This window comes from Eutrigla gurnardus, assembly GCF_963514095.1.
Source record: "Eutrigla gurnardus genome assembly, chromosome: 12".
NCBI lineage: Eukaryota > Metazoa > Chordata > Actinopteri > Perciformes > Triglidae > Eutrigla > Eutrigla gurnardus.
In genome coordinates this window covers 13891882-13918669 of record NC_139926.1, presented here as the reverse complement: position 1 = coordinate 13918669, position 26788 = coordinate 13891882, and the positions used below count along the sequence as shown (strand labels likewise).

General features: G+C 40.7%; 1 protein-coding gene across 6 annotated transcripts in view; it reads left to right on the top strand.

Moving 5' to 3' along the window:
• The window catches only part of epha3 (eph receptor A3), a 411842-nt gene that overhangs the window by 75027 nt on the left and 310027 nt on the right, over positions 1-26788 (top strand). For 2 of the 6 annotated variants that reach the window (XM_084022190.1, XM_084022187.1), the window contains 2 exons: positions 2595-2750; positions 7797-10793. The exons of 2 other annotated variants lie outside the window; for them this stretch is intronic. In XM_084022190.1, the coding sequence (XP_083878316.1) occupies positions 2595-2750; positions 7797-7902 (262 nt within the window). In that variant the 3' untranslated portion in view covers positions 7903-10793. Of the gene's footprint in view, positions 1-2594; positions 2751-6214; positions 6333-7796; positions 10794-26788 lie in introns of those variants that run through there. 2 more of the 6 variants (XM_084022189.1, XM_084022188.1) reach the window with 2 other exon arrangements.

Sequence of the window (26788 nt, the reverse complement as noted above, 5' to 3'; positions counted from 1 at the left end):
AGAGCAGAAAGGGGAAGAGAAATGAAAACAAGAATGGGGGGTAGACTTTATTCTCTCTCTGGTGTATTTATACTTCCTTCTGTTTCGAGCGGGTATTTTCCTGCGTTCTTAAGTCCAGGAGGGGTTTTTAAACCGCCCTCTGCCGTCAGACAGATGCTCTCTTTTCTCTTTATTTTCCCCTTCACAGCGTTCCCTCCGTTTCTCCATTTTTTCCCCCCCTCTCCAATCATCTTGTCTCCTGAGCTGCCATGAGTTGCTGAAAACGTAACAACAAAGGAAACAAAGAAAATGATAAGGGAGGGGAAACAAGGTCATTTGCAGTTTATCTCTCAGAGGGTACAGGAGAGGGGGGGGGGAAGAAAGGCAAGGATGAAGGCGAGGATGAGATCAGAGGAGAAGAAGAAGAAAAGTGGTACAGGAAGGGACAGGAGAAAATCAATAATGCTCCAAAAAAAAAGAATAAAAGCTGAACATTCTCATCTTGCCAGCCAAAAAGTTCTATTCTAAGACATTTCAGTTAACTATGCTTTTGTGCCAACTTTTTTTCAGCACGTGTATTTTGGGGGAAAGTCAGTTATAACCATCACAATCATTCTTCTACACTATGAAACATTTTTTCTCATGTCTGCTGAGATACACTTCCTTCTTTTCCCCGCATACAAACCATCCGAACTTGACCCCCAATCGACCCTTTTCCTAAAAAAAAAACAGTCTCTCCAGGGGGTCCTGGGTTTCCCTCTGCATTTGACAGGTCTCTGATCTGGCAGGAAAAGACTCAATCATTGCAACAACACGCACTCCACTGCCTCAAATGCATATTTTTGTTCTTCCCCTTTTTCTTCCCTGTTTGAATTGTCATCTCACTTTTCTCATGGTGTTGTTTTGTCTATGCTGCTTGATGGCAGCTCAATGCTTTTCATTTGTAGCATTCTTTTGAATATACATATCTTTAATAGTTCCCAGATTCTCATACACGGCTGCAAACGTCCTCACCAATGCAAATCCGTCAGACGGAGGAGGACTTCCTGGTATTCTAATGAGTTTATTTTACGAGCCTCAGAAGAGTATTCCCTGCGGGAGAACTACCCTCTTTGCTGTCCTCACCTGTCCTGCCTTGTTCACACAGCTCTATTCCCATGTGTGTGTGTGTGTGTGTGTGTGTGTGTTTGTTTGTGTCGTGACGCAGGTGCCTTTGTCTACCCTGCAAGACATGTGCAGCGTGTCCTTATAAAAAAAAGAGCACCTTAGCAACCCAGTTCCAAATGCCACTCACAGATTCAGCACTAGACGAACACAATGTTCTAACTAATCCCTTATTTCGCCGTTGATGATTGTGTTTTGAGTCCCATTTTGACATAATGTGGTTTGACCTGGTTTCCCATTTCCTGCTTTGACGTTATCAGATTTCACAGAAGCAAAGTATTCCACATTTGTATAAGACAGAGGTAGTTGGACAGCGTCCTCTCTTCTCTCTCTCTCTGTCGTCTTCGGCACCATCCATCAGAGCGAGTCAGAACAGCGCCTGCAGCCATTCCTTCACCCTCTACTGTTGACTGAGCACTCTAAAGCCCAACGCGGTGTATTTAATTTGATTTGATCCAATTGAAACCATCAAGTCTAATCAAATTTAATGTTGCTTTTTGCCGCATGGTACGTGTATGGCAGGGAGCGGTAATGGCCTTGGACAGAAACTGATGGAGCTTTTGTTAGTAATCTTGTTCTTGAATATGTTAAATACATTATGGAAAAAGATTGTGTGGCGGTTTGATTTCCCCCCTGCCTTCAAAGCCCAAAGGCACCGTGTCGGTCTGCTGTACTGTACAGACACGTACGACTGTGTGGCTTGGAGGTCTGGTTTACATTCAGTTCTGCAAGCACAGAATGTATAGAATAATAGACATGTTCAAATGTATAAATACTGTATAGTAACATTGAATAATTAATGACTATCAATCAAAATAAATCAAATAACACAAATTATTTCTACGTTTTTTACATGCATGAATACATTTTCACCTGGGTAATTGTGACAGATAATGTAGTCATTGCACCTGGTGGTTACTGAATCATTTAAATAGGAATACACAGAGGATTGTGTCTGAAATCCAAATATTACAACTTTATGGGCAACAGGTTAATTTAACGATTGCATATTTTAATTTACTTCCATTCCAATCACTTTTGCTTCTTTAATTTTAAAGTTGCTCTCACTACCAAATGAGATTGTGTTCAAGTCCTGCCCCCCGTAGTGCCAACCTATAGGCCATGCGTTCCCTGTGGAGGAAGTTCCTAATCGCCAGCCCCCGTTCCGGTCTGTGCTGGCTTGTTGTGTGCTTGTGGGGAGTGACAGGATCAGAACTTATACACCAAATATCAACTCTCTATATACTTGGTATTCATATCATACCAAATCTCTCTCGCTAAATCATCTTTCCCACAGGAGCAGATGATCTGGGCGACACTAATGCCTTTGTGTTTTTTGAAATGACGCCGTAAACATTTTATTTATCCGAGTACGTTACGGGTCATTACCCGAGGAAATGTGTTTATGCATTCTCCGTTAATGCTCCTTCTCCCCCCCCGTGTCCCCTCAGGCCGGCCAACTTGTTATTGGACAGGAGCAGTTCAGAGGTTCCCGCCATGGGGACGCTGGGTGACTGGATGGATGGAATGAGGACCTTGCCCTGCAAAGAGGCTTTCTCTGGGGTCAGCTACAGCTCCTGTGACACTCTGGCCAAGACCTCCACTGAGTAAGACACCCACACACACACACACACACACACACACACACACACACACACACACACACACTGAGCTACCCGCTCATGTCAGCAGTGTTTTGCAGGGCCCCAGTACTCACGGCAAGGCTCAGGAATTTAAAGAGGCTCTCATTGAAACACACACACACACACACACACACAAAGCTAGAGAGTCCTTCTAAAGTAGTCCAGATGGGAGTCATAGTAATTCATAATGACAGGCCTTTAGCCACGCTGTCAGTGTTGCAAGTATGACCACAGAGGGAGAAGGTGAGAGAATTAAAAGAAAGAGAGATACGTGGAGAAGAGTTGTGAGGTCCACAAGCGAGGGAGAGAGGGATAAGAGAGAACTATTGAGGTTGGGAATGAGACAAGATAAAAGGGCCTTTGAAAGACCAAATAAAGGAATACCTGTCAAATAGGTATGCATGGCACTCTCTGTACTGCGAACCATTAAATATGCAGAGCAAAGATCAAGCAAAGGTTACCTGAAGATAATATGAAATCATAGATAATAGTGGGGAAATCATATTTTAAGAGCACGCACTGCGGTTGGAGTATCGTGAACTGTGTCTCACTGATCACATGACAGAGCCCGGTCAGTTATTGTTCCATCAATCGCAGGATTGCACTTATGTATTAACATAACGAGGCAAGGCAACTTGTTTGGTTATATATCAAAGACAACACACAAGTCCCAGATGTGAAAATGTACGTGAATGAATGTAATCCAGTGCTAGTATGAGGAACTTCAGGTGGGAAATGGATATGCGCTGCTGACGGGATCCTCTGGTTGACAAAAAGGCTCTGAGATAGAGCATCAGGATCTACCAAGAGTCCTCTGCTGGCCCAAGCACAGTGATAATAGACTAGGAGATTATACTGACGAACAAGTCACATTTGGACTTAGAGGTCAGAGTGCAGCTACTTGGGAAAATTAAGGCCAGCTGGCGAGTTTGGCAGACATTTTACGCCACTTTTTTCTTCCTTTCCTCTCGTTCTCCGTTGCTCTGTTGGCCCGCAGCTGGTTTAATTGATGTGGAATGTGACCTCGTAAATAATTGGACATTTCTAATCGTCGTGATCAAAGCAGCCATTCACTGTGGTGATGGCAGCAGCGGAGGCAGTTGGAGAGCGGCAAACTGTAATTCCTCTCACTGACTTACCAAACTAGGTAGTCATTAACCGTGTTAATGACTTAATGTGTTAATGTGTGCCCTTTTAAAATAATGATGAATCGTGGAGTTGATGTAACTAGCCAGTAAGTGCACGCTCAAGTACTATTAAGAGAATAAGAGTTTAAAACGTGTCCCACATTAGCAGCTATGTCTTGTATTTGAAATGAATCAGAACTTTATTTCTGACAAATACAGACACTGTTTGGAAAGTTGTGCTTTTTACCAAAAGGAACAAGAGGCAAAGTGCCACTTTTATTTGAAAAGGGACATTTTTTGAATGATAATAATGAGCGGGTTAGGGTTAGGGCTAACCCTTTTTGATATTTCTTTTTTGAGATTTGATTTGGTCTCTCGTTCTTTCATTATTTTTTCTCTGTTGTAGCTCCATTCTGTTGACTCTTTTCTCAGGGTTCCCATACAAAAGATATTTGTCAATTATATGTATATATTTTTTTTAAATCACTGAACAGGTAACACATTATAACACAGAAAAAAATAGTGTACACTGCACAACCCTAACACAACCCCCACATTGGATATAAAAATACAAATCTCAGGTAAACCACTCTGTAGTAGCCTCCCACCTAAGAAACCATATTGGTCTATGAGGCTTTTTTTTCTGAGGCTAGATGCTAAATTGGATCAATGCCGTATTAATCCACTGAAGGCTGAGCTTAAAGCACTCAAGGCTAGCTCAGCTACAAGGCTAGCAGCCTTGGCCGAGACTATACAGAGCTCAATATAGATTTCTCTATTGATTTGTACAGTCTTAATCTAGTCCTTGATATTCAGCACAAGGCCTGGCAATGCTGCGACCTCTGAGGAACAGTAATCATACTTGGCTGCAGCGTGCTGACTCATCTGCTGGAGTAATTGAAGTCCTTTTTTCGAGACAGGATGGAATGGATTGACTGGGAAATACCGCATCATTTGGACTATTCTAGACGGAGTGCATGGAAAGTTCATTTTGGGTATTTGCTCGAGAAAGTAATGAAATTGGCCTAAATTGCTAGACATAGAAAAGCAATTTGAAGTGACAAACCTTGACATTGTCTTGCACAACCACGCATGGTCCGTTGTTAGTCTCTACACAGGTTTCATGAAAACAATCAGGAGAGGCCCTTCAACCCTTCCTGGTACCCAAACCTTTCCCAGCATCCTCTTCCTTTGAGCAACTCAAAACATGGCAACAAATGAGACAATGACCTGTGCAAATGTGTATTTATGAAGTGATGCAGTGGTTAATAATGATGGACTTCTATTCATACGAAACACCAGAATTCATGTTAATACACTTTGTGTAGTTCTACTCTGCAGTTGTGGGAGCTGCTGGGTGAACACGTGACACGTTCAACTATTCATCTTATTCACGTGGCGGTGTGTGTGTGTGTGTGTGTTTCTTTACGTTTCTACAAGTGTGATTTATAAGCATACCACATCTGTTTCGTGTTGCAGTAGCTCACTGTATTCCTATTTCTTCACTGTCTGTTCTTGACATGATCCACACATGACTTTCCACATCTAGAAAAAGACTAATCTGATAAAGATGACGAAAAGGTTAATTTACTGTCATTGTTTTAATTATGAGGAGAACATGTTGGCTCCAAAAAAGGCAAAATACAACATAGCTCATGTGACGCAAAGAGAAGATGACAAGACAATTGCTTTGATTGGGATTAAGGCACAACAAGGATACATTATTATGTGTCAGTGTTACATACACAATATGATATATAAATTAAGAACACATTTACTGCACATGACTTTAAGTTCATCTATCAATTAAATTATTATGAGTTTCAACTTAACATTGTTGTGATGTATGTTTGTGCCATATGTCCTATTGTGTTAATTTAATAATTTAACGTCTCTCAATGATTAACAGTCATTTTCCAAAAGCAAATGTGCACCAATATAGTCAATCAATTGTATTTACAGTTATTGATTTGGTTTTTAAGTTGTTTTTTTTAAGTAGTTTGTTATATTTGATTTTAACTGAGATGTATAATTTTACTTAAATAACTGTCCAGATGTCCTGTATATTTTTAGGTAACATTTTTTACTACCATGTTCACAAACAGTGACTGCTCACATTACTTAATCTTCTGAGTATTTCCCTGTCTTGACTGTAACATAGGTGTTTAATTTACATTGTATGACTAAAGCCTTGTGATTGAGCCTTGGTTATGGCAACTGAATTGTGCTGTAGACTAGAAACCACATGTTGATGACATCCAGTTCAATGTGATAATGCTGCTGGGCCTGGCTGTGTCTCAGTAGAGTGGTTCTGACGGAGGTCCACGTCACACCGGCCACTTGCCCAGAATGGGAGCCGTCCATGGGAATCACCACTCTCTAACGCCCAGCTCCTCTCCGCCTCCTCAGGCTCTGGATGGTGGGTGGAGGACAAAGAACTAGAGCCCACCTGGGAGCCGTAACCAACCTCCAGAATCACTGATGGGCTTTCACATGTCTGACTTGTAAAGGGATAGTTAGTTTATCATCAGTAACTCCACAGCTATGTTTCCATCCAGCTGTAACGCCAAACAAAAGTCAAATAAACTTGGAATGCTGCAGAGTCTTACAACAGGCTCCCTAGAAACACATCATATATTATTAGTGTTTGGATGGAAACCAAGCTATTGTCTCTGCAGCAACTCTTCTGGTTTTATTTATTGTAAACTTCATGGATATACACAGTACAGTGTACAGTTTACATCTAAAACAGTACTCAATTTCAATGAACTATCCCTTTACATTGTAGCACAGAGTGAAGCAATATTGTGATTTTTGTCAGTTTCTGGCTGGTTGCTTAATGTCTGCTGTTTTTGCTGCTCTGGAAAAACTCTGCTTGCATCTTAATATTACAAACTTAATTGTGACTATTTTTGAATAACACTTAAAATATCTCAATGGCTGGAAGTGTTTATTGTTGTAATGGCACCTCTCCGATTGCAACTCTTCTGCTTCTACTAATAAGATACCATTGTTTTTACTCCCGGATGGGTAAAAGAAATGCGTCTTTACATGTGCTGTGACTCCTTTTGTATTTTAACATCAACAGTGATCCGATTGTCATTCTCTGTACGTATCTCGAGGTTGTTAAAAAGAGATTGATGTTTTAATTGAGCTGACTAACTACTGCATTTGATGTGTATGTGTTTGATGCATAACGTGAAACTGACGCTGTAGCTCTGTTCAAAATAGCCTTCCTATTCAAATGTGTTTTTGTTTTTTTACACTTGAATGCATGCAACTAATCTATTAATGGCTTCTAAGAATATTAACAAGTTATCATATTTGTGAATCAGAGTGTAATATCCTGAACATCTACCAGCGCTGCTCCTCTTCATTTTTACTACCCTGCCAAATAAATCTGTTTCAATGTGATGCAGGGAAGTAGGACAGTTTATGCCATTGTGGCCCTCCCATGCCATTTCCTTCACTGACAGGGTCATAATAGCAGCTGTCAGTGTCAACTCATAGGCCCACCTACTTGTTTGTTAGTAATGGAGAGGGGAGGCAACCCCCCCTCACTCCTAGATCCCCCTTCAGAGATGTGGCAGCCCAGTAGCCTTCTGGGAGATGTAGTCCTTTGCGAATGACAGATGCATGGGAAAGTGAAGGGAGCAACGCTTGGAGCATGTCATTATATGTCACATGGGTGTCACATCCAAGATCTCTAATGCACACTTTTCCATCTTGTTTATGTCTATCACATCTCCCTCGCTGATTGTCTCCTGTTTTCTCCTCCTCCTCCCCTCTCTCTCTCTCTCTCTCTCTCTCTCTCTCTCTCTCTCTCTCTCTCTCTCTCTCTCTCTCTCTCTCTCTCTCTCCCTCTCTCTCTTCCACAAACCAGGGATCTGAAAAAGGTTGGAGTGACTATCGTAGGACCGCAGAAGAAGATCGTGAGCAGCCTCAAAGCCCTCGACTCCCACACCAAGAATGGTCCGGTACCTGTTTAAGAAATCAACCCAACGAGTAAAAAACACCAGAGACCCGTCTGCAGGTGCGGTTTCCAATCACCGTCTAACACAGTGGCTTCATATGTAAACTGGAAACGGATAGAAATGGAGGATAAAACATGATAGGAATGAGGGCGTTCGTTGTTTCGCTGAAAGACAATATCAAGTCCCGGCAGAGAAACGAGAAAGAGTTCAGCGCAGACCCGCCAGCTCCTTTACTGGCTCACTCTTCGACCCTCCGTCCCTCCATGCCCAAGTTGAGTTGCCTTACAGACAAATAGAGGGGGTAATGAGAGCAGAGGAGAGCCAAGGAGTTAAGGGAGCCCTAGGGATACAAACCGGGACTGGACTGGGGTATGGGGCAACGACTGGACTAACATAAAGCCGGAGCTCTCCAATATTGGCTAGGCTGGACAGTGTTGCCTTCCCTTTAAGGCTAAAAAGGGAACAGGCTTGCTCACAGTCTCCTCCCACCCCGACGAAGCAGTCTGTGGAATGAGGCGGCGAAGCGGCTGAGATGCCTCGTGTGGAAGAGCACGGCAGACAGCAGCAGCTCACCCGGATTTGGACCCTTCCTGGACCAGTGAGGTCTGAGGCGTGAGATTTTTGTTGTTAACCTCCTACATTTACTGTCTCTATCCACGAGAGAACGGAGCTGGTATGGACACACCTGATTAACCGAACCATGTTAACTCCGTAGCTCTAACCTATAGCATTTGCATTAGACATGTCACATAAAAAAAGCAATAATTATGATAATCAGTTAAATCGTTTCATTGTATGGAAGCCATGAGTCTGTCACATGTATTGAACGCTGTGCTTTGAAGGTGCAGGGGCCATAACACACTTCACACACACACACAATTTTTCCTTCATGGCGACATCTATGTTCTACATGCTTATGAACAGATATTGTACAGTTATAGTGCCGTTCCCTCAACCCCCCCCCCCCCCCCCGTGTCCCCTTTTGTGTGAAATCTCAGGATGTGTACGTTATTTGTTTCTATCTTCTCTAACATGGGGAAACAGAGGGAGGGAGTAGAACAGAGACAGGAATTGAAAGTGCAGGTTATGAAAGACAGAAAAGGGGGGAAATGGTAGAAGAAATATATATAAGAGGAAAAAGAGAACTCCAATGAGACGAAGTGATGTCATTAAGGCCCCTGCTTCAGACGTTGTTGTTGCAGTAGTGTTTTAAACTAGAAGCCAGATTTTACTTGAATTTGTTCCTCGGGTCAGCATCAGCAACCATCGTCCTCGAGGAGTGTGATTCGTTCTCCACATACGATCAGTTCAGACAGTTGAGCTCAACACTGCTGATCTGAGGGTGTTGTATTCCATAAATTATTAACAAAAGCCATGCAGGATCTGAAATTCTCTTGAAAAAGGAATGTTGTTTGAATCCAAGAAATCCCGGTGTGATTAATGTAAAACAAAAAAAAGTAGAGTGCCTCCTCTAGTTGGGTTGGATCGTGGTGGGATCCCCAAGCAAAAAGCTCCAGTTTTGATCTATTTTCAACAAAAAGCTTGGTGTTTTTTTTCTGTGTTCCCATAGGGGCATGGAGTTTTCTCATCACTCCGCCAAGGTGTGAAAAAGCCCTGAAAGAGATGGAACACTTCCAATAACTGACTGCTTTCTGAGATTCTAGTACAATATATGTCCAGGATAGGATTTCCTAAAGGCACCTTGGTATTTTCGATGATCTTTGTACTATGAAGTACAGCCTTAAAGATGTAAGTCACCTGTTTGATGTCACCTAGTCAATCCCTCAGTGCAACACACCCCCAGTATTTCTAAACTGGCACGTTGTTACTTTGTGCTGTTGGGCAATATTTAACCATGAGGGTGTCATCTTTAAGCTTCTTCCAAGCACTTAGAAGACAATGTTTGAGCACTTTGAGTGGAAATGTTTAGGAGTGCTCCGGTCGATCGGTCGATATCTGTTCTAAATGGTTTGATCCGAGGTCTCTAAAGAGGCCGATCAGAAAACACAGGAGACAGTTTCTCCTACGTGCCATCAACATGGCTTCACCAGAGTTGAACTTTATATACAATTTTGTGAAGAATAGCTAAATGAACAACGCTACTAGAAAAATGGAAGACTTCAAATAGACCTTGTGATTGGTACTGGCCGATACCGCGTCCAGCGATCGGCCACACATCTTGATCGGAGCACCCTTAGAAACGTTATTGCCTTGGTATTAACCGTATCTGATGAAAAGGGGTGATTGTTGGTGCTTTTGGGAAACCCATCCCCCGTTCAGTGCGTCAGTCGGTCCCCTGTTACTCGGTCTACCTGTGGACGCTGCTGTTGCTGCTAAGTGTTCTAATTAGCATGTACATAATGTAAACCATCGTAATGATAGCAACTAGCGCTACAGATCCCACTACATGTACATGGCCATCCCTCTTTGTACAAATGTTTGTATGTATAAAAGAAATAAATAAAAAATTGTGCAACATTTTTAATTAAAAAAAAGACAAAAATCATCTGTATTATATTTGATCTTATTTTGGATCATTTTGTCTGCTTTGTTTTTTTATTTTATACAATAAAAAAAGCAATTATGATGACATTGTTATTTATTTGTTAACATTTTACAGCGCAATGTGGATGTTTTTCTTTGTAGCAAACAGTAAATTATGTGTCCGTGCTATCTGTGTTTTGGTTTTTTGACTTACTTTATAAACCTGGGACATCTGAGAGCAATACTGTTATGCACCCTATATCCAGATCCCTCATTTTCTGTTTCAAGACTGACCTGTGTGAGAGTTTACGTGTGCAAATGTAGATGGCCTTGTCTACTAATGTAAAATGATTTGTAGTGGAAACATTTATATTTTTATAATAAATATTCGCAAAATATTTTCCAAAAAATGGATAATGATAGACCTGCTCCTGTGTTTTTTTATTCTATGTTGTGATTCTGTCGCATAAGTACACATAGTGTTGACGTTTCTTTTAGCAGTAAGGGTGTCTCCATATGTTTAACAGATCACAAGTGGAAGTTAAACACTCATAACTCAGATGTCGTCTCTTTTATTTTACATTCCATAGATCAGCCTTTTGGCACAACTTGCCTTCTTCAGGATAAAAGCCAGCAATCATCTGACTGACATATATAGTGTACAGGAAATGTGTTTCAAATCACTGAGTTCACAGGGCAATCTACATGAAGAAAGAAGGAGTCCATACAAAGGTCATTCTTAGCCAAGAAAGGACTTCATTATCAATGTTCACACTAAGAAACAGCAAATACAATTTACAGAAAAACATAAAAAAGAAAAAAATATAATTATACATTCTTGAATTTAAATTTAGCATTAAATCACAAAATAGCAGACATATACATACATATATCCCAGTAAAACAAAAATGATAAAATTAGTAAAAAAAAACATGTTTATAATAAATCATGTGAACAAAGTACTCAATTAGAAAAAAGCTGTTTGGCTACATGCAGTATGAAGAAAATCTACCACATTTAACATAGTTTCAGTTTTTAACCTAAAAAACAAGTTGTCGGCTGTAAAGACATCTACAATAATGTACCTTCATTTTCAAACCTCATTATATATAAACTTTATACAATGAATGATAATGATACTATATATATATACAGTATATATATGTGTGTGTGTGTGTGTGTGTGTGTGTGTGTGTGTGTGTGTGTGTGTGTGTGTGATCTTTAAAGAGGACAAATTTGTCAGAAAATCAATAAAATATGGACAGAAATATAATTCTATTTTAAGAGTCAATGAACAGTAATATTTCATATACAAACACAAAAATAGATTGTATGCACACACACAAGTGCCTTCAGTACTTAATTTTCCAATGCTTAAACAATTGTTTTAAGTTACCTTAAATTTACCATCCTTTAACCATAGTTAATATCAACCAAATCTCACAGAAATTCATGAAATTGCCACACCCTGTTTACAATGCATTATGTGGTAGTAGCATGTCATGTTGGGTTAGGCTTACCTGGGATTAGTCAACAAAATCACTTTGGTAAATAGATAATAAATGAAGTAGCCACACTTAAGTTTAGGCAACACATCTCCAGCTCATGTTTACATCACCAGCTCTGACCATTCACATGGATGCCTTTAATTCATGTGTTCACCATGAAAAATGATCCTGATTGACTGTTATACGCTCTTCTAAGTAATGCAGTCTAATTTGTATAGATCCCACAAATTAAGTTCATGTAACTCATGTATGTCATGTAATTGTAAATCAAGAAGTATTACAAGCCACAGAATTAATCATAGGGAGATCGAGTTGGATGGGTAGTAGTCCCCTGTGTCCTTTTTGACACCAGATGGCAATTAGGGCTGGGTATTGTTTAGAATCTCACGATTCGATTCGATTTCGATTCGTTGGGTCACAATTCGATTCAATATCGATTCGATTCGATATTGATTGAAATGCTTTGATATCGATTCAGTTTCAAGTAGAAATACACAAGTAAGAGTACCAGATCATTTTTTCAAATAATTTATTTAGTTTCATGCCTTATGAACAGCCGTGGTATAACTCATAGCATGATAAAACAGGACACTACTTAAACACTGAACTACAGTGCATGTAACCGCCGCGGAAGCTATGGTAGTAGACAGTAGTAGTGCAGATATACCGTTGAAATGCACATATTTGTTTATCTACTCTTCACTCATTTATTAAATGTATTTTCTCTTCCTGTTTCCCAGTGCGAGTTGAGATACACAACTATGATCGCATTTGTCAATCGCGGTATTTTATTTTGAAAATTGCTTTTATTTTGAAAATTGGCCAGATTGTCTCGTGTTTCTTTAGCTGTGGCTGCAGACCCTGAATTGGGACACAGCTACTGTGTGATTTACTGCCAGAACTGACGCGTTCGCTCGCGGGACGCGCAAAAAATAGAGCAGACGCCGGAACGATCGCTTCACGGCGCGGGACGGCCGCGCCTATTCGCAGCGCTCCGTGTCTGGTGTGAACGACACCATAGCTTAACAGGGGCGCCGAAAGGAAGCGGGCTCCGCTACGCGCCTATTCGCGGCGCTTCCACGGCCGGTGTGTACTCACTCCGGTCGCCATATTGTAATGGTTTGGTCTAGTGCGGCCCCCGTCTGTACAGCGCGAATCACACGAGGGTGTCGGTCACAGCGCCCCCACTGGCCAGGGGCTTGAATCGATTCAGAAGATTGCTGAATCGATATTGAATTGCGGGGAAAAGAATCGCAATGCATTGCTGAATCGATATTTTTACCCACCCCTAATGGCAATATTACATTTTCTCAGGTAACTTGTATATTTAAGTAATGCCACTTCCCTTGTAATTATGACATAAACCATGATCTTTTCCTAAGTAGATTTGTTGTATAAACTCTATCAAGTTGTTTTCTTTAGCTGTTTAAACTACACTTTCTCCACAAACCTTCCCACATCTGTTAACCAGCTTCCAACTTAACCATCTTGGCCTATGTTTCTAATCCCTTCCTCCCTGCCGCTGACTCCTTTCCCCCGGACACATCCAATAAAGCCTTTTGTTTCCGATCAGCCATTGTTAAAGTCGATTTCTTGTGCGATTTGAATGTGGAAGATCTGCGTTGTATTTTATTTCCTTTTTTTTTTGCTGACAGGAAGTTGATGAGATGTGTCAGACGAGGAAAAGAGTGATGGTCGCTCTGCTCAATGTTGAAAGGCTGACACTGTCCAGATGTTCCCAGGCAGATGTGCACAGAGAGAAAACAGGACACTGCCCTCCCCGATTCAAGAAACAATGAACACAGTATGCTTGACAACGCCACCAATTCGCTCTTTTGTTTTTATCTAAAAACCCACCAGGGTGACGGGGAAGACAGGGGGAGGGCGGAAGTGGGGGAGGTAGAGGAGGAGGTAAAGCTAAGGACAGAGGAAACCAGAGAAAGGAGGATAAAAGGCAGGTGTGCTGGAAGTGTGACACCCGTGTCTGTTCTGTCCAAGTAGATAAGAACTTTTTGGAACAACAGCATATGATAATGCAATAATGCAGGAGAAGATTAACCCGACCCCATTCATCATCTTGCTTGGCAGCATGCTGCTGAAGTGTAAAGACCTTCCAGCTACAACACACAGAAAGCATGGTTCCACATGGAGAGTAATGATAATGAGAAAACAAAGTCATGATGTGTAAAATGCATTTTCCATTTTGAACAGGGGTAATATGCAATCATAAAAAAATACAGCTCTGCCTTTTTCCAGATGGTTGACATCCACCATGTTTTTACGTAGGCCTGGGTGTCTCAGAACCATCATGGACAGTTTTGCTACCTTGTTGTTTAACTTGAATGGTTTCTTTGAGTGAAGTTCCCTCTACATGGGACAAAGCATACACACACAAGAGCAAACAGACACAAGATGTTCACGAAATGTGAACTAGACAATGGCTTCTTGTTTCTCTCGTTTAGAAGTGTTTATTGTTTTTTGGGGTTGTGTGTCCTTGATTATTGCACCTGTGGGTCCACAGTTTGAATTTGAACTGTGCATTTATTTATATATGTTTTCCAATCTCAGACAGCAGGAAATGTAGTCATCATAAGCCTCCATCAAAAAAGTGTGAGAATTTCTCAAGTCATCTTAATTTTCTATTTTCTAAAGCATGGAAAGGCACCTGATATTTATAATTTTTTATAAAATTATAATTTTTCATAATTTAGGTGCAGGACGGTGGCACATATCCAACATTCCCACGTAGAGATGTATCCTCCCTTTGAAGCCTGTTCCATGGCCTCATCCCTCTATCGCCTCTCTCTCTCTCTCTCTCTCTCTCTGTCTCTCTCTGTCTCTCTCTCTCCTCTCAGTTCCTGGTAAACTGGCCTCCAGCTGTGTGCAGCTGCTTTACAGGGCCCGACGCCATGTTGCAAACTCTCGCTGCTCCGCTCAGCCACCACCACCCCTCCCCTGCATCCTGCTGTGCAAATGTCATCCTTGTAAGCTCACTTCCTGGGTTCGGAGTTCACTGATAAAGACCCGGGATGTCATGTGTTAACTGTCTATGTTGCGAACCATGTTTGTCTGTCTGTGTGAGGAATTACGGCTGTCCCCTCCAGCATTGCACAGACTGTGCAAGAACACACAAAGTGAAGCGGTGCTGAAACAAAGAGGGTCTTGAATGTAAACATGTACACTGCGGGGAGCCCTAAGCCTTCACAACACTGTCTCTGCCACACACACACACACACACACACACACACACACACACACAAACATGTACACCGGTAGATGGATGTTGGTTCTTGGCTTTGTAATGTCCCGTGCTCTCTATGGACCCAAAGCACACTCTGTCTCTTCAATCATTACATTACCAAAGTAACACACGGTGTTATCATCACAGCACACACACACACACACACACACACAGGTCCCCGGTGCTCAGGCCGCTCCTGTCACTTTAACAAATGGCGCCATCACAAAGGGAAGGGAAGCTATCAGTACAGCATCCTCACCAGAGGTGGTACGGCGAAGAGACCACTAAGACATGTTTGTCTCTTTAAGTAGAAAGCACAGGTAGGTGTGTGTTTTGATCAAGGTAAAGTCTATCAGCAGGAGTCTCAAGTGTGTGTGTCTTTGTGTTTGCTAGTTCATCAGAAGTTGAAAATCACCCTCAGGATTTTGCATGTCAACACAATGTTCTTGCTCTTGTTTTCTTTGTCTTTTTTTGGGCTCCATCCATGACAATTCAGAGGTCTCAGATGTACGAGGTGCTGTAAAGCTAAACAAGTTGACTATTGTTTATAGTATTAATCCAAAGTGTTGGATGGATTGCAATTCAATATTCGATGTTTCCCAGTGATGTATCTGGGACAGCGGGGGGCAGCTGTTTGTGTCCCCCGTGAAAGTAAAAGTAAAAGTTGACATTTTGTCATGTCAGTCTTCATGTGAGTTATCACGTGACTTATGGTACAGCTGAGTGATGTTAGTGTACCCTTAGCTTGTTTAATGATGAACTATATTTGCTTCAATACAGTGGCTCGTTGTTTGCACACATTATTCAAATAGTGTACTTTAATAAAAATGTAATGGTAGCCACTAGCCTGTAAAAGGTGGATGTTGGACAACAAGGCAATCAAGGAGTCAGACACGGTTAGGGTTGACTACAATCATTTATATTAAAATAAAATCCACGCAAATACCCTGAAACCCAGCATTACTGTAAACAGACAAGAAATAAAGGGGACTTTATATTGTCTAAAAAGTATTCATTAATGTCCGTATACTGTATGAGATATTATTTGGAGGTCTAGTCCCTCCACCCAGCCACATTATTGGTTCCAGGAACTAAACTTTTTTCTCCCATTGGTTATAAGCAGTCTTTGTTCAAAGGTGAGAGCTCAACCAGGTGCAGGAAGATAGTGAAAGTTATCAAATGCCGAGCACAGCAATAAATAAAAAAACATAAAAACTAAATATATACTGGCACAGCAAAAAAAGATTCTACCATTTTTTGAAAAAACATAACAAATACAATTATCAGTTCGGCTATGCGTAGCCTACGGTAACAAATGTTAATGATAATGATTTTTACATTTTAGAGAATCTCTGTGGACACCAAATATAACCAAACCAAAATCTTGGTCACTGTGGTGTATTAAACATACATTATTGCTGCTGATACAACAAGGTTTTATGCTTGACCTGAAACACCTGTTGGCATTCTGTGGTTGTGTTTCATAATCATACATGTATGGTATTTTGCATTTCCCCACCGTATTTCCACAAAATAACCTAAACACTTGGCATCACATTTTTCATTACCACAATGTGTGAAAAAGCTACTCTGGAGCGCAGCCTAGAGATCAGAGTGACTGTAATGACACCTGAAGAGTGCTATTACCACTTTGTCTGTTAATGTTAATGGCTGAAGCGAGGCTATAGAGCTGCTGCTCCTGCCGGCTGTTGACACGGCCGTCCACACCGGGGAGAATTGATTTTCCATGAAAGCTGAGTGATGTGGAGGCACTGCTGGCCTTCTGATGTCAGCACTCTGTCATCTCTCTCTCTCTCTCTCCCTCTCTCTCTCTCTCTCTCTCTCTCTCTCTCTCTCTCTCTCTCTCTCTCTCTCTCCCCATCACTCTCTATCCTCCTCTCTCTCTAGCTTATTCCCAATCTACTGTTCTTTCTCAGTTTCTTTTCAGTCTACTATCTATTGCTCGCTCGTCACCTCTCTGACCTCTTTTTCTCTCTCATAACCCCTCTCCTCTGCTCTTCATGTCACTTCTGTTTTATTGACATCACAAAGCAATACATGTATCCATTAAGATCATTTCTAGACATTAACAGCCAGTTAAATAGGCATCATCTCTATCTATCTATCTATCTATCTATCTATCTATCTATCTATCTATCTATCTATCTATCTATCTATCTATCTATCTATCTATCTATCTATCTATCTATCTATCTATCATGCCTTACGTTTCCTTCACATCCAGCTCTTATGCATGTTTGCAAACAGAGGAGATGTGGAGGTTGGAGCAAATCCACAGGGCTTCTCCTGCTTTATTCTCCTGCATTCCTCAGCAATTGCATGTAAACAGGAAAAGGCCTGGCATACACACACTGATGGCGATGGCAAAACCATTTTAAAAAAATTGATTTCTTGATATGTGCATGGTCATAATTGCTATTTATTTGTTATTCAAAAAAAATCAGAAGGTTTGAAATATATGACCATGTTTCTACATATTCAAAAGTATTACAATTTATTCCCCATTTTGATACAGTTTACTGTATATTTCAATAAGGGAAATGTATTAAACATATATGAATTACTCAAATTGAAGTTGAATTAAAACCCTCGTAAAGAATGCTCCATTAGTATTTCATCCTATCTTGCTGACATTGTTGAGAACATTTCCACCAAGGTCATAACTAAAAATTGTATTTCTATTTATTTCTATAGTTTTTCTTCTGCTGCAAACACTTTCAAACAATCCCAAAAGATACTCAACGTGCCAATGTCCTTCTCTCCTCCTCTCTGTCTCTTTGTCCGTCTTGCATTCTCTTCGTTGTCCCAACTTTCCATCCACATATTAAAGCCATATATCACCAGGATCCAACCCAGTGTGTGAGAGCCAGCGACAGGCTGATTTACTGGAGGGTTTCCTCCGTGTCTGTGAGTTTTATGATTGGGGTCGAGGGCCAGGGACGCAGGGATACATTTCTGACAAGGTCTACTTTTGACTACTGGTGTTTTCTAGCACTTTTCATGCCGTCGGGCTCAGCTTGACCTCCAGGAATTTCAAGGCCACATGTTAATGACACTTTTTGTCTTAAACAGCTGAGTTCCAGAAGATGCCACAGCCAGTGTTCACCAGCTGCTGCGGTGGTTAAGAAATGGGCGTACATATCCTCGGGTTGGGATGTTGAAAAAAGTCTGTACTACTATTTGGTTAAAGGGTCTTGATTCCACTTAAAATCAAGTTTATTTAACAAACTATTGGTGAATGGGTGATATATACATTTGACCCACTGGATATAGACTATGTGTATACTAGGGATGCAACAATACAGTTAGCCCACGGTTCATTATGTACCTCGGTTCTTGGGTTACGGTTTCGGTTCTGTTTCGGTAGACATCGCTATTTATATATTCCAAAATTATTTATTTATTTTTGCTTAAGAGCTTAAACTAAGCATTTTTAACATTCAGACAAAGTCAGGGGTATTGTATAATAAAATAAATAAAAGTATGTAAAAAAAAATTGTTTACCAAAAAAAGTGTGATGTTTGGCCTCTCCAACTTTCACTCAGTGACTGCATTGGTCAGTGTCTCTGCCAAGTGAGCGATTGGCTTTCATGCAGGGAACGGGTTTGGAGTATTGCGCTCTTCATCTCCACTCCGACATATAGCGGACCGTCACAGTGAGATAACTCTGTTGCCCGAGAGATCCAACTAACCATGGTCTTAGGTTCTGTGCTTCAGCAAGTTCCACTTCAATGCCTTTCCGCGTTGTTTTATAGAAGTCGGGAATTACGGCAGTGTATCTCTATACGGAAAAGGGCTGCAAATCTTTTGCAATAAACGTCCCCACTGCACATAGGGGTTTGTATTCCACAGTGTCTGAAAAAATGCTGCATACAAGTGCTCCTCTAAAGCTCTGACAGAGCCAATTCAGAGAGAAATACAAAGGATGGAAACATGAAATGTTATTGCAAAACCAAAAATACCTCAATTCACAAGTGCGTATTGAACCGTGCATGGTGTACCATGCATGGCATACCATACTGGTACGGTACGGTACCGGTTCAATACTATCTTGAGAACCGTTGCATCCCGTACTGTGTATCTCATTCTGCAGTCTCCTCCTCCACTATCTACTTTGCAAGGGCACAGTCTCTTTATCCTCTGTTTAGCACCGCCCAAGATGAATGTGATTGTTTTAATGAAATTCATATAAGCCAGAGCATCTTTCCCCTGTACTAGAATGATAATATGTGAAGCCCGACCTTTTCTATAGTGCTGACACAGCAGTGTGGAGACAGGTCTAGTTAATAATGTGTGTCTCTTTGCAAACAAACTAAGAATTCTTTATTATCTGGAAAGCGGTGTGGCGAACAGTTATCATACCAGATCATGGAAATAGGTTCAAAATATAATTGATAAAGTAAAAGGGGAAATCCACCAATTTTACACATGAAGGTCTTGTGGAGTTCTACTGCTGCATGAAGCCTTTTTTGTGGCTTCAGAGGGATCTGCAAGAAGCATAATTATTTGCCTCAAGTGACCAATCACGTGATGTCACTTGAGTCAGCATGGGTTGGGGACTCAAGTGACATCACGTCTGACAGAAGACTGTAGGATTGGAAACAGAAAAAGTGCTGCAATGACCTCATTAACCCGCAGGCATTTCTGACATGTCAACGTTAATACAATTCAACGTAATGCGGTCTCATCCTGACTTTGGTTATTCCTCAATTACACTTTTGCTTTCCAGCTTAAGACTTGCAGACAAAACAACAGTTAGCACAGATCACTTTTTTTTTTTGTAAAATACTAGCTGTGTGAATGTTCCCAATGGAGTGTGGGCAGCTCTTCCCAGAAAAAAAAAAGTCACAGGCTAATCCATACCCAGTCTAGAAGGAGTCAGGCCAGGAACCATGACCTAACCAGTGAACACAACACTGTGCGTGCACACATAAATACAGAGCGCGGCGCTACTGGGACATAACACAGCGAAAACAACAAACGACACGAGCAGACGCGCTGCCGAGACCATAAGCCACACATGCATGAATGCTTCCATGTAGTGCACAAAGCAGGGTTTCTATCTCTCTCACAGTCTCTGTCTCTTTCCTTTTCCTTCCCCCCCCTATATTCCTCTTCCCTCTCGTGTGTCTCCATGTCAGCGGAGGAGACATGACAAGTTCTTTCCGGCCTTTCCCCAAAGTAAGGCAGTTCAGATTTTTTTTTTCACCACAGTCCGTCTGTCAGCCAGCCAGCCAGTCAGTCAGTCATACCACAATAGTCTCGCAGGAATGTGGAAGAAGAGTCCAGCCACGGGTTAGTCCTTTCATCATCACCCATTTCATTTGCAATCTGATCACACTGAGGAAGAAAATGTGGAAAAATACATACAAGTGTAATGGCATGGTAAATGTGTTCTGTTGAAAAGCCATAAATGTTACATGGTTCACATGTGTGTAATCTGTTTATGCTGTCAAAATGTATAATTTGATGCTTTTGAGCACGGATCATATTCTCCCTTCGATTAAAACGATACAGGAGACATGCCATGGAGCCGTTTGACGACTGACTTGTGTGAGGCTGCGTCTTGGGGCTGTGCTGGAATGTTCCTCCGTTCCTTCCCCTTGTATATACACACACATACGGAACATAAAACTATTTATTCTTGTGTTAATTCTGCCTGACATTTACAATTACTGCCGTGTTTGGTTGCAGTGGGGCCTGCTTTAATAGGGCTGTTGACTGTCAAACTTGGTTAAGTCTCCTCAGATCTCAGCCCCCCTTTCATAGGGACCTTATTGTTTGTGTGTGTGTGTGTGTGTGTGTGTGTGTGTGTGTGTGTGTGTGTGTGTGTGTGTGTGTGTGTGTGTGTGTGTGTGTGTGTGTGTGTATGTGTGTGTGTGTGTGTGTGGGCGTGTGGGGGAAGGAAAGGATGTGTGTGGAAAAGTGTGCTCTGTACAGTTCTAAATGAATGTGAGCGTTTGCAATGATAAGAGCGCCAGAGCTCAGTGGGCATATGGATGCCGACATTTTTTTCTGCACCTGAATATGTAGAAAGACATTTGCTGGCCCAGCGAGGGCCCTCGGGAACCGGACGGAGCCTAGTGCTACAACGAGCAATGATAAAACCATTACACTTCTGATGATTGTCAAAAGAGGGAAAACGCCATTAACGAGGCGGGCCACATCGGCCTGATTTCCGCGCTCTGATTCCGACTTCCTTTCCAGTCACAGCCGTCCAAACGGTTCAGGGAAGTGCCTGCCGTAATGCACTAATGACGTGAACAGTTAGCAAGGGACAGATAGACAGACAGACAGACTCATGGGGACTGTCGGACATGTCGGTATCGATTTGGTAAGATGACACTTTGTCCTAATGGAGGCATTATGTTGTTAATATGGCATTTTAGCAAGCCGCTGGAGGGACAAAGCTAACATTTAGCAGCGATAAAAACCTTTTTGCTTCATTGATTGCATGTCTGACTACATGTATACTTATAATTGCATGGAGAGTACTGTGCATTAGAGTCAAGAGTGTGCAGATATTTGAAATATATTCATACATACTTAGAATTAGTGGCGATTGCTGAAGGTAGATTTTGAAATGGATGGATTAAAAAAAGTTGCAATAGAAGTAAATGTGAACAACACTGCGGTTTTAATGAAACTATAGAGATATATCACTCACTCACTGCTGTGCTTAACATTCAGACACAATCATGCTTCTACTGGATTTGTTTGAGAAAACACAAAATCAAGGGATTTTAAAGCAGTGTTTCTCAAAGTCCACAACGTTAATTATGAATTACAAATGTGATCTCTATTATTAAAAATCTACAGTTGGGGATCATTTGCCCCAATAAAACACATTGTATCCCCCACATCAGTTTGGGCCATAAGAATATTGGTATGATGATGAATACTGATATGATGAATGTCACGTAGGAATAGTTCATTGTTTTCAAGTTGGAAAAGTTAGTGTTTTCATAAGTATCTTAAATGTCTGGATGTATCTGTTGTTCATGTTCATTTTCTGAAAGTGTTTAAGATCAACTACATAAAATGCCCACTTTAACTACTATTAAAATAAAAGTAAAATGAAAGCTTGAGCGCATGGGCATAATGAGTTCAAACACAACCCTCCTTCTGAATTATGCTCATATTCTGTGTTTTTGCATTATCAGAACATTTTCAGTGTAATGCAATGCATTAAGGTAGTTTGTGTCTTGGCCCATTAGACCAAAAAGTGACAAATTAATATTATTCAAAATAATGGGTGCAAAGATGTTTCTTCATCTTATTGTATAAATGAATCAAAGTTGGATATGAAAAATATACCAACCTTGTGAACTGTGACGAGCAGTTAGTATAAAATGAGATTAAAAGCAAACCAATTTGTGAATTTACACAATTACAACACAGGATACAAACATTATGCTTTGGATTTTAAGAGTGCAGGAGAGGGAGAAGGAAAACATTTAAGACCAATCATGGATCTTAACAATGTCAGCTTGGAGTGCACCTTGGCAAACTGAATACTCACGCATACTACACACACACCCCCACACACACCTAGGCACCTTGCCTACTTTCCCTTATAACAGAGGTATGGCTATCACAGCCCTTGTAATGATGTGATGGTCTGCTAGCGCCTCAGCCTCTTTCGATGGAAAATGTGAGAACAGATCCTTATAAAGGTCCAGTACGATGGGCTGCAATCCACACAAACCCCTCCAAATCCCCCCCACCCCCCTTGTCTCCCTTCTGAAAAGCAATGAGGAGACATCGAGAGGAATATTTTCATCGTATTAAGTGGCTTTGTTTGGATACCTCGGTCCTCGTCGAGGACTCTGTGAGCAGAAAGGGATGATCACTTCATCCCACTTGGAAAGTCCTTCTTCCTCTTTCATTTCGGGTCCAGAGAATATGCACTGTTCTTATGAGGTGACATCATGAGATGGAAGAATACCGCCAGTGTATGAGGAATGTGAAAGAAGGTCGACGGTGTGAGTCAAGGTCAAGGACATTTGTTTCTCATTAAGGCGAGGCCCTGTAACCCATGTTAAAATGGCTATTTTTTTATGTATTTTAGAAATACATATGTTAACAGCCTGGACAAAATACATTTACATTTACATTTAGGTCATTTAGCAGACGCTTTTGTCCAAAGCGACTTACAATAAGTACATTTGTCAAAAAAAGGAAACAAAGAAACTACAACGTATCATTGCCGATAAAGTAAGAGCTAAAAATAGAACAAGTGTTAGGTCCTCATCTGAGTAAAGTAGTACTTCAAGAGCAACAGTGCTAAGATCAGAGTTGATTTAAATGATATTACAGCTTAAAGTTCGGCATAATTAAGAGCTGTCTCCGGTCGCTAGGCGCTAGCTGACTCCTACGCGTGTTAATCTGTGTCATCATTTGATAAATTTGATTATTTTTACAGACTGAAAATTTAAGTTAAAGTGCAACAGAAATGTCTCAATAAAAATTGAGTGCTACCAACTTGGCATGTCTGAAACTGTTACAGAACAAAAGCTGAATAGCTTACCTAGGCTAAAGTCAACACACATGGTAGATAAGCCTATAGAGATAGCGAGATAGCATAGATGTTCACAGAACCACGCTGGATTAAAGCGTGTCACTCTTCACACAGTTGGATTGTGATTATCTAAATACAACTTCTTCCAGGAAATCCGACCTGGGCCTTTATTTACACTCTGCATATTCCCAACCTTTTCAGTCATCTCACCTCTGTAGTGCTTGGAAAGCTCATCTGACAGCCTGAATCCCTATCTGGGTGAGATCAGAAGTTAGTCATCAGAGCCGAGACCATCTGTTTACACCAAGACAGGCCGCAGAGCTCTGACTCAGGGTTACCCAACACCGCCAGGCAAGGCAGCTGACTCCCAGTTAAAAAAGAAGACCTTGTGGGGTAGCAGCCACAGCTTTTATGGGCATTCTGGTCGGAGAATTTGCAAACAATTGAAATGAAGTAGAGCTATGTGGAAATGATGGTTATGTTTAAGGTGAAGCTGATATGATGAGCTGCCAAATATCTCACGCAGTCAGCATTTTCCATGTCTTATATGATGTATACAATGCAATGAGTCGGTCAATTTGACCAGGAATGTTATAATAATAATACTTGTTTTTATTGTTATGTATGCTATTATTGTTGTTGTTATTATTATTAGTATTGTTATTATTATCAATAATAAAAATATAGTTTTTATCTTATAGTATACTATAGAATACAACATTCTACACAGTGATAATGTTTTTTTTTTAATTAAGCTCAATTTTGGTAGTAATCTATTTATATTATAGTATTTTATAAAATATTATGGTATTATAACTACTATAATAGTATTATTGGTTTATATAATAATAATAATAATAATAATAATAATAATAATAATAATAATAATAATAATAATAATAATAATAATAGTAGTAGTAGTAGAAAGAGGAAATGCTTATTTTGTTTTTGGATCTCTTATTTGGAAATTAAGTTAAGTCGCAAAGCGAGTTGTTGTTTTTTTAAGCTTTGTTAAAATTGCAATTTAAAGCCGGTCAACAAAAAGTCCTAAACAGATTGGTCTAATTTATTTGTGGTAATTGATCAAATTGTATTATCATGAGATTATTTTTTCTTATTCAATAACTAAACATTTTAGTTATTGAACAAGTGACAGAAGTCTGAAGAGATAGTCATTTTTCATCATGTCTTCTCCAGATCTGCTGTTTAGAAATAACCACTTATTTGGCTTGTCAGGATGCATGTGTCGTGGTTGACAAAGCCAAAAATACTTGTACAAAAAGTTTGAAGTTTAGGCTGTTTATGTTCCCTAATTAGAAAATGCACCTGCTGTTTCAGCATTTGTATCCTGGAGAGTTTTTTCTTTCTTTCTTTCTAAATTTACTTCAAAACAAAACAGAGCAACTGAAAATGATGAGTTTGACACCGTGTTTGTATTTTTATACAGTGAGAACAACAGCAGAAGCTCTGTAGTATCACACCTCGCTAACTGGTGCGTCGTCCGGGATTTGTGGTCGCTAATTCCAATAAACAATGCTCATGACCCTTCACACCAATTCTGCCATGTCCCCCATTTCCCCCGTTAGAAAAGGAAAAGTGTGGAAATGAGTAGATTTGTGTTAACTTACTTTAGTCCAGCACACGTCTATCATCTCATCTGTTTTCTTGCCGTCCGAAATAACTTTAAAAGATATTAATTGAATAAAAAAAAAAAAAAAGTTGTTTTTCATGAATATCCATCACAAGATTTACTGCAGACGCAGCCCATGTCTGAATATAAAACCTTATAATAAACAAATTTCCAGTGGGTCAGCCAACAACAACGGACATTAGCAAGCAATTGTCTCATTCCCCAGCTACATTATTCCCATACACTGGGTAATTCCCCTGTTGGCGTAATTGCATGTAAAAGCCATTATCATCTGGGTCCATGCTAATCATATTTTGAGGCTGGGGCTCCGGGGGTAATTGTTGAACTTTCTGTCAATGTGTGGAGATAGAAATGCAATACTGGCAGTGGCATAGCTGCAGCTGCTTCCCTTGCTTCGGTCTGAACCCCTAAACCACTGCAGATTGGTTTTCACCCCGACCCGTCGGACTTTGGAGCGGAGTTTGAGTTCTTTTTAGATGACTCGGAGCCTCATTCTTGTTACTATACCTTGAGACTTGGCACTTCAGTCCTCGGGATGAAAGATTGACTCCAGCGTGGCTCAGCCAGAGCGGAAAGTCGGAGAGAGAGAGAGGGAGAGAGAGAGAGAAGTGCCAGGGAAAGTGTGATGGAGAGAAGAGGGAGAGAACAAAGGGAAGGCAGAGCGGCATGGAGAGTTTCATGTTAACAGTGTATGTAGAGACAGCTGTCACGGAGCGGCCTCGCTCTTTGGAAACACTTACAGACTCATCAGTCAAAAGAGCTGCACCTGCAACAGTGTTTGTGTGCGACCGTGTGTGTATGTGTGTGAGAGAGAGAGAGGTCTACATATGCATGCACATGTCACCGTTGAAGTGTGTGCGCAGGGCACGTTTGTGTGTGAGATTAATTACATTTTCGGAAACCCCGAGTAGTCTGTGTTTACATTTCTCCATGTTGGGTTTACATCAGTTGCATGAGGATTATTGTACTTTAGATTTCCTCCCGCTCGGCCTCAATTCACTGTTTCCAAAAGGCTTTCACTGATCTACAATCTGATATTGAAGATATACTGACGGACCGTACAAACACTGGATTTCTTTTTTCCGAGTGTCCCTGAGAATGGCTGCCAGTGTTATTAAGACAAAGTGACTCAGGAATGCTGTGATTTCTCCTGGTAAGATCCCGCAACAAAAAAAAGAGCAACGTTTAATCACAAAATATGGTTTTGAACAAATAAATACCATAATTAATCATTTATTAATTTAGTTTATTTGATTGGTTTTTGGCAGCATCCAACCTACAGCTGTTTCCAATGACTGGATAGCAACCACAACTTTAAATGCTCTCAGACAACCTCTCGGTGGAACTTTACATAATTTAAATATGTACATGTAAAATGCGGACAAATATATTCATAACCACTAAGTCTCATGAAACATTCATCACGGCGATAGGCGGTAATGATCCTGGCGTCGCATTGCTGGGGAAAATATATG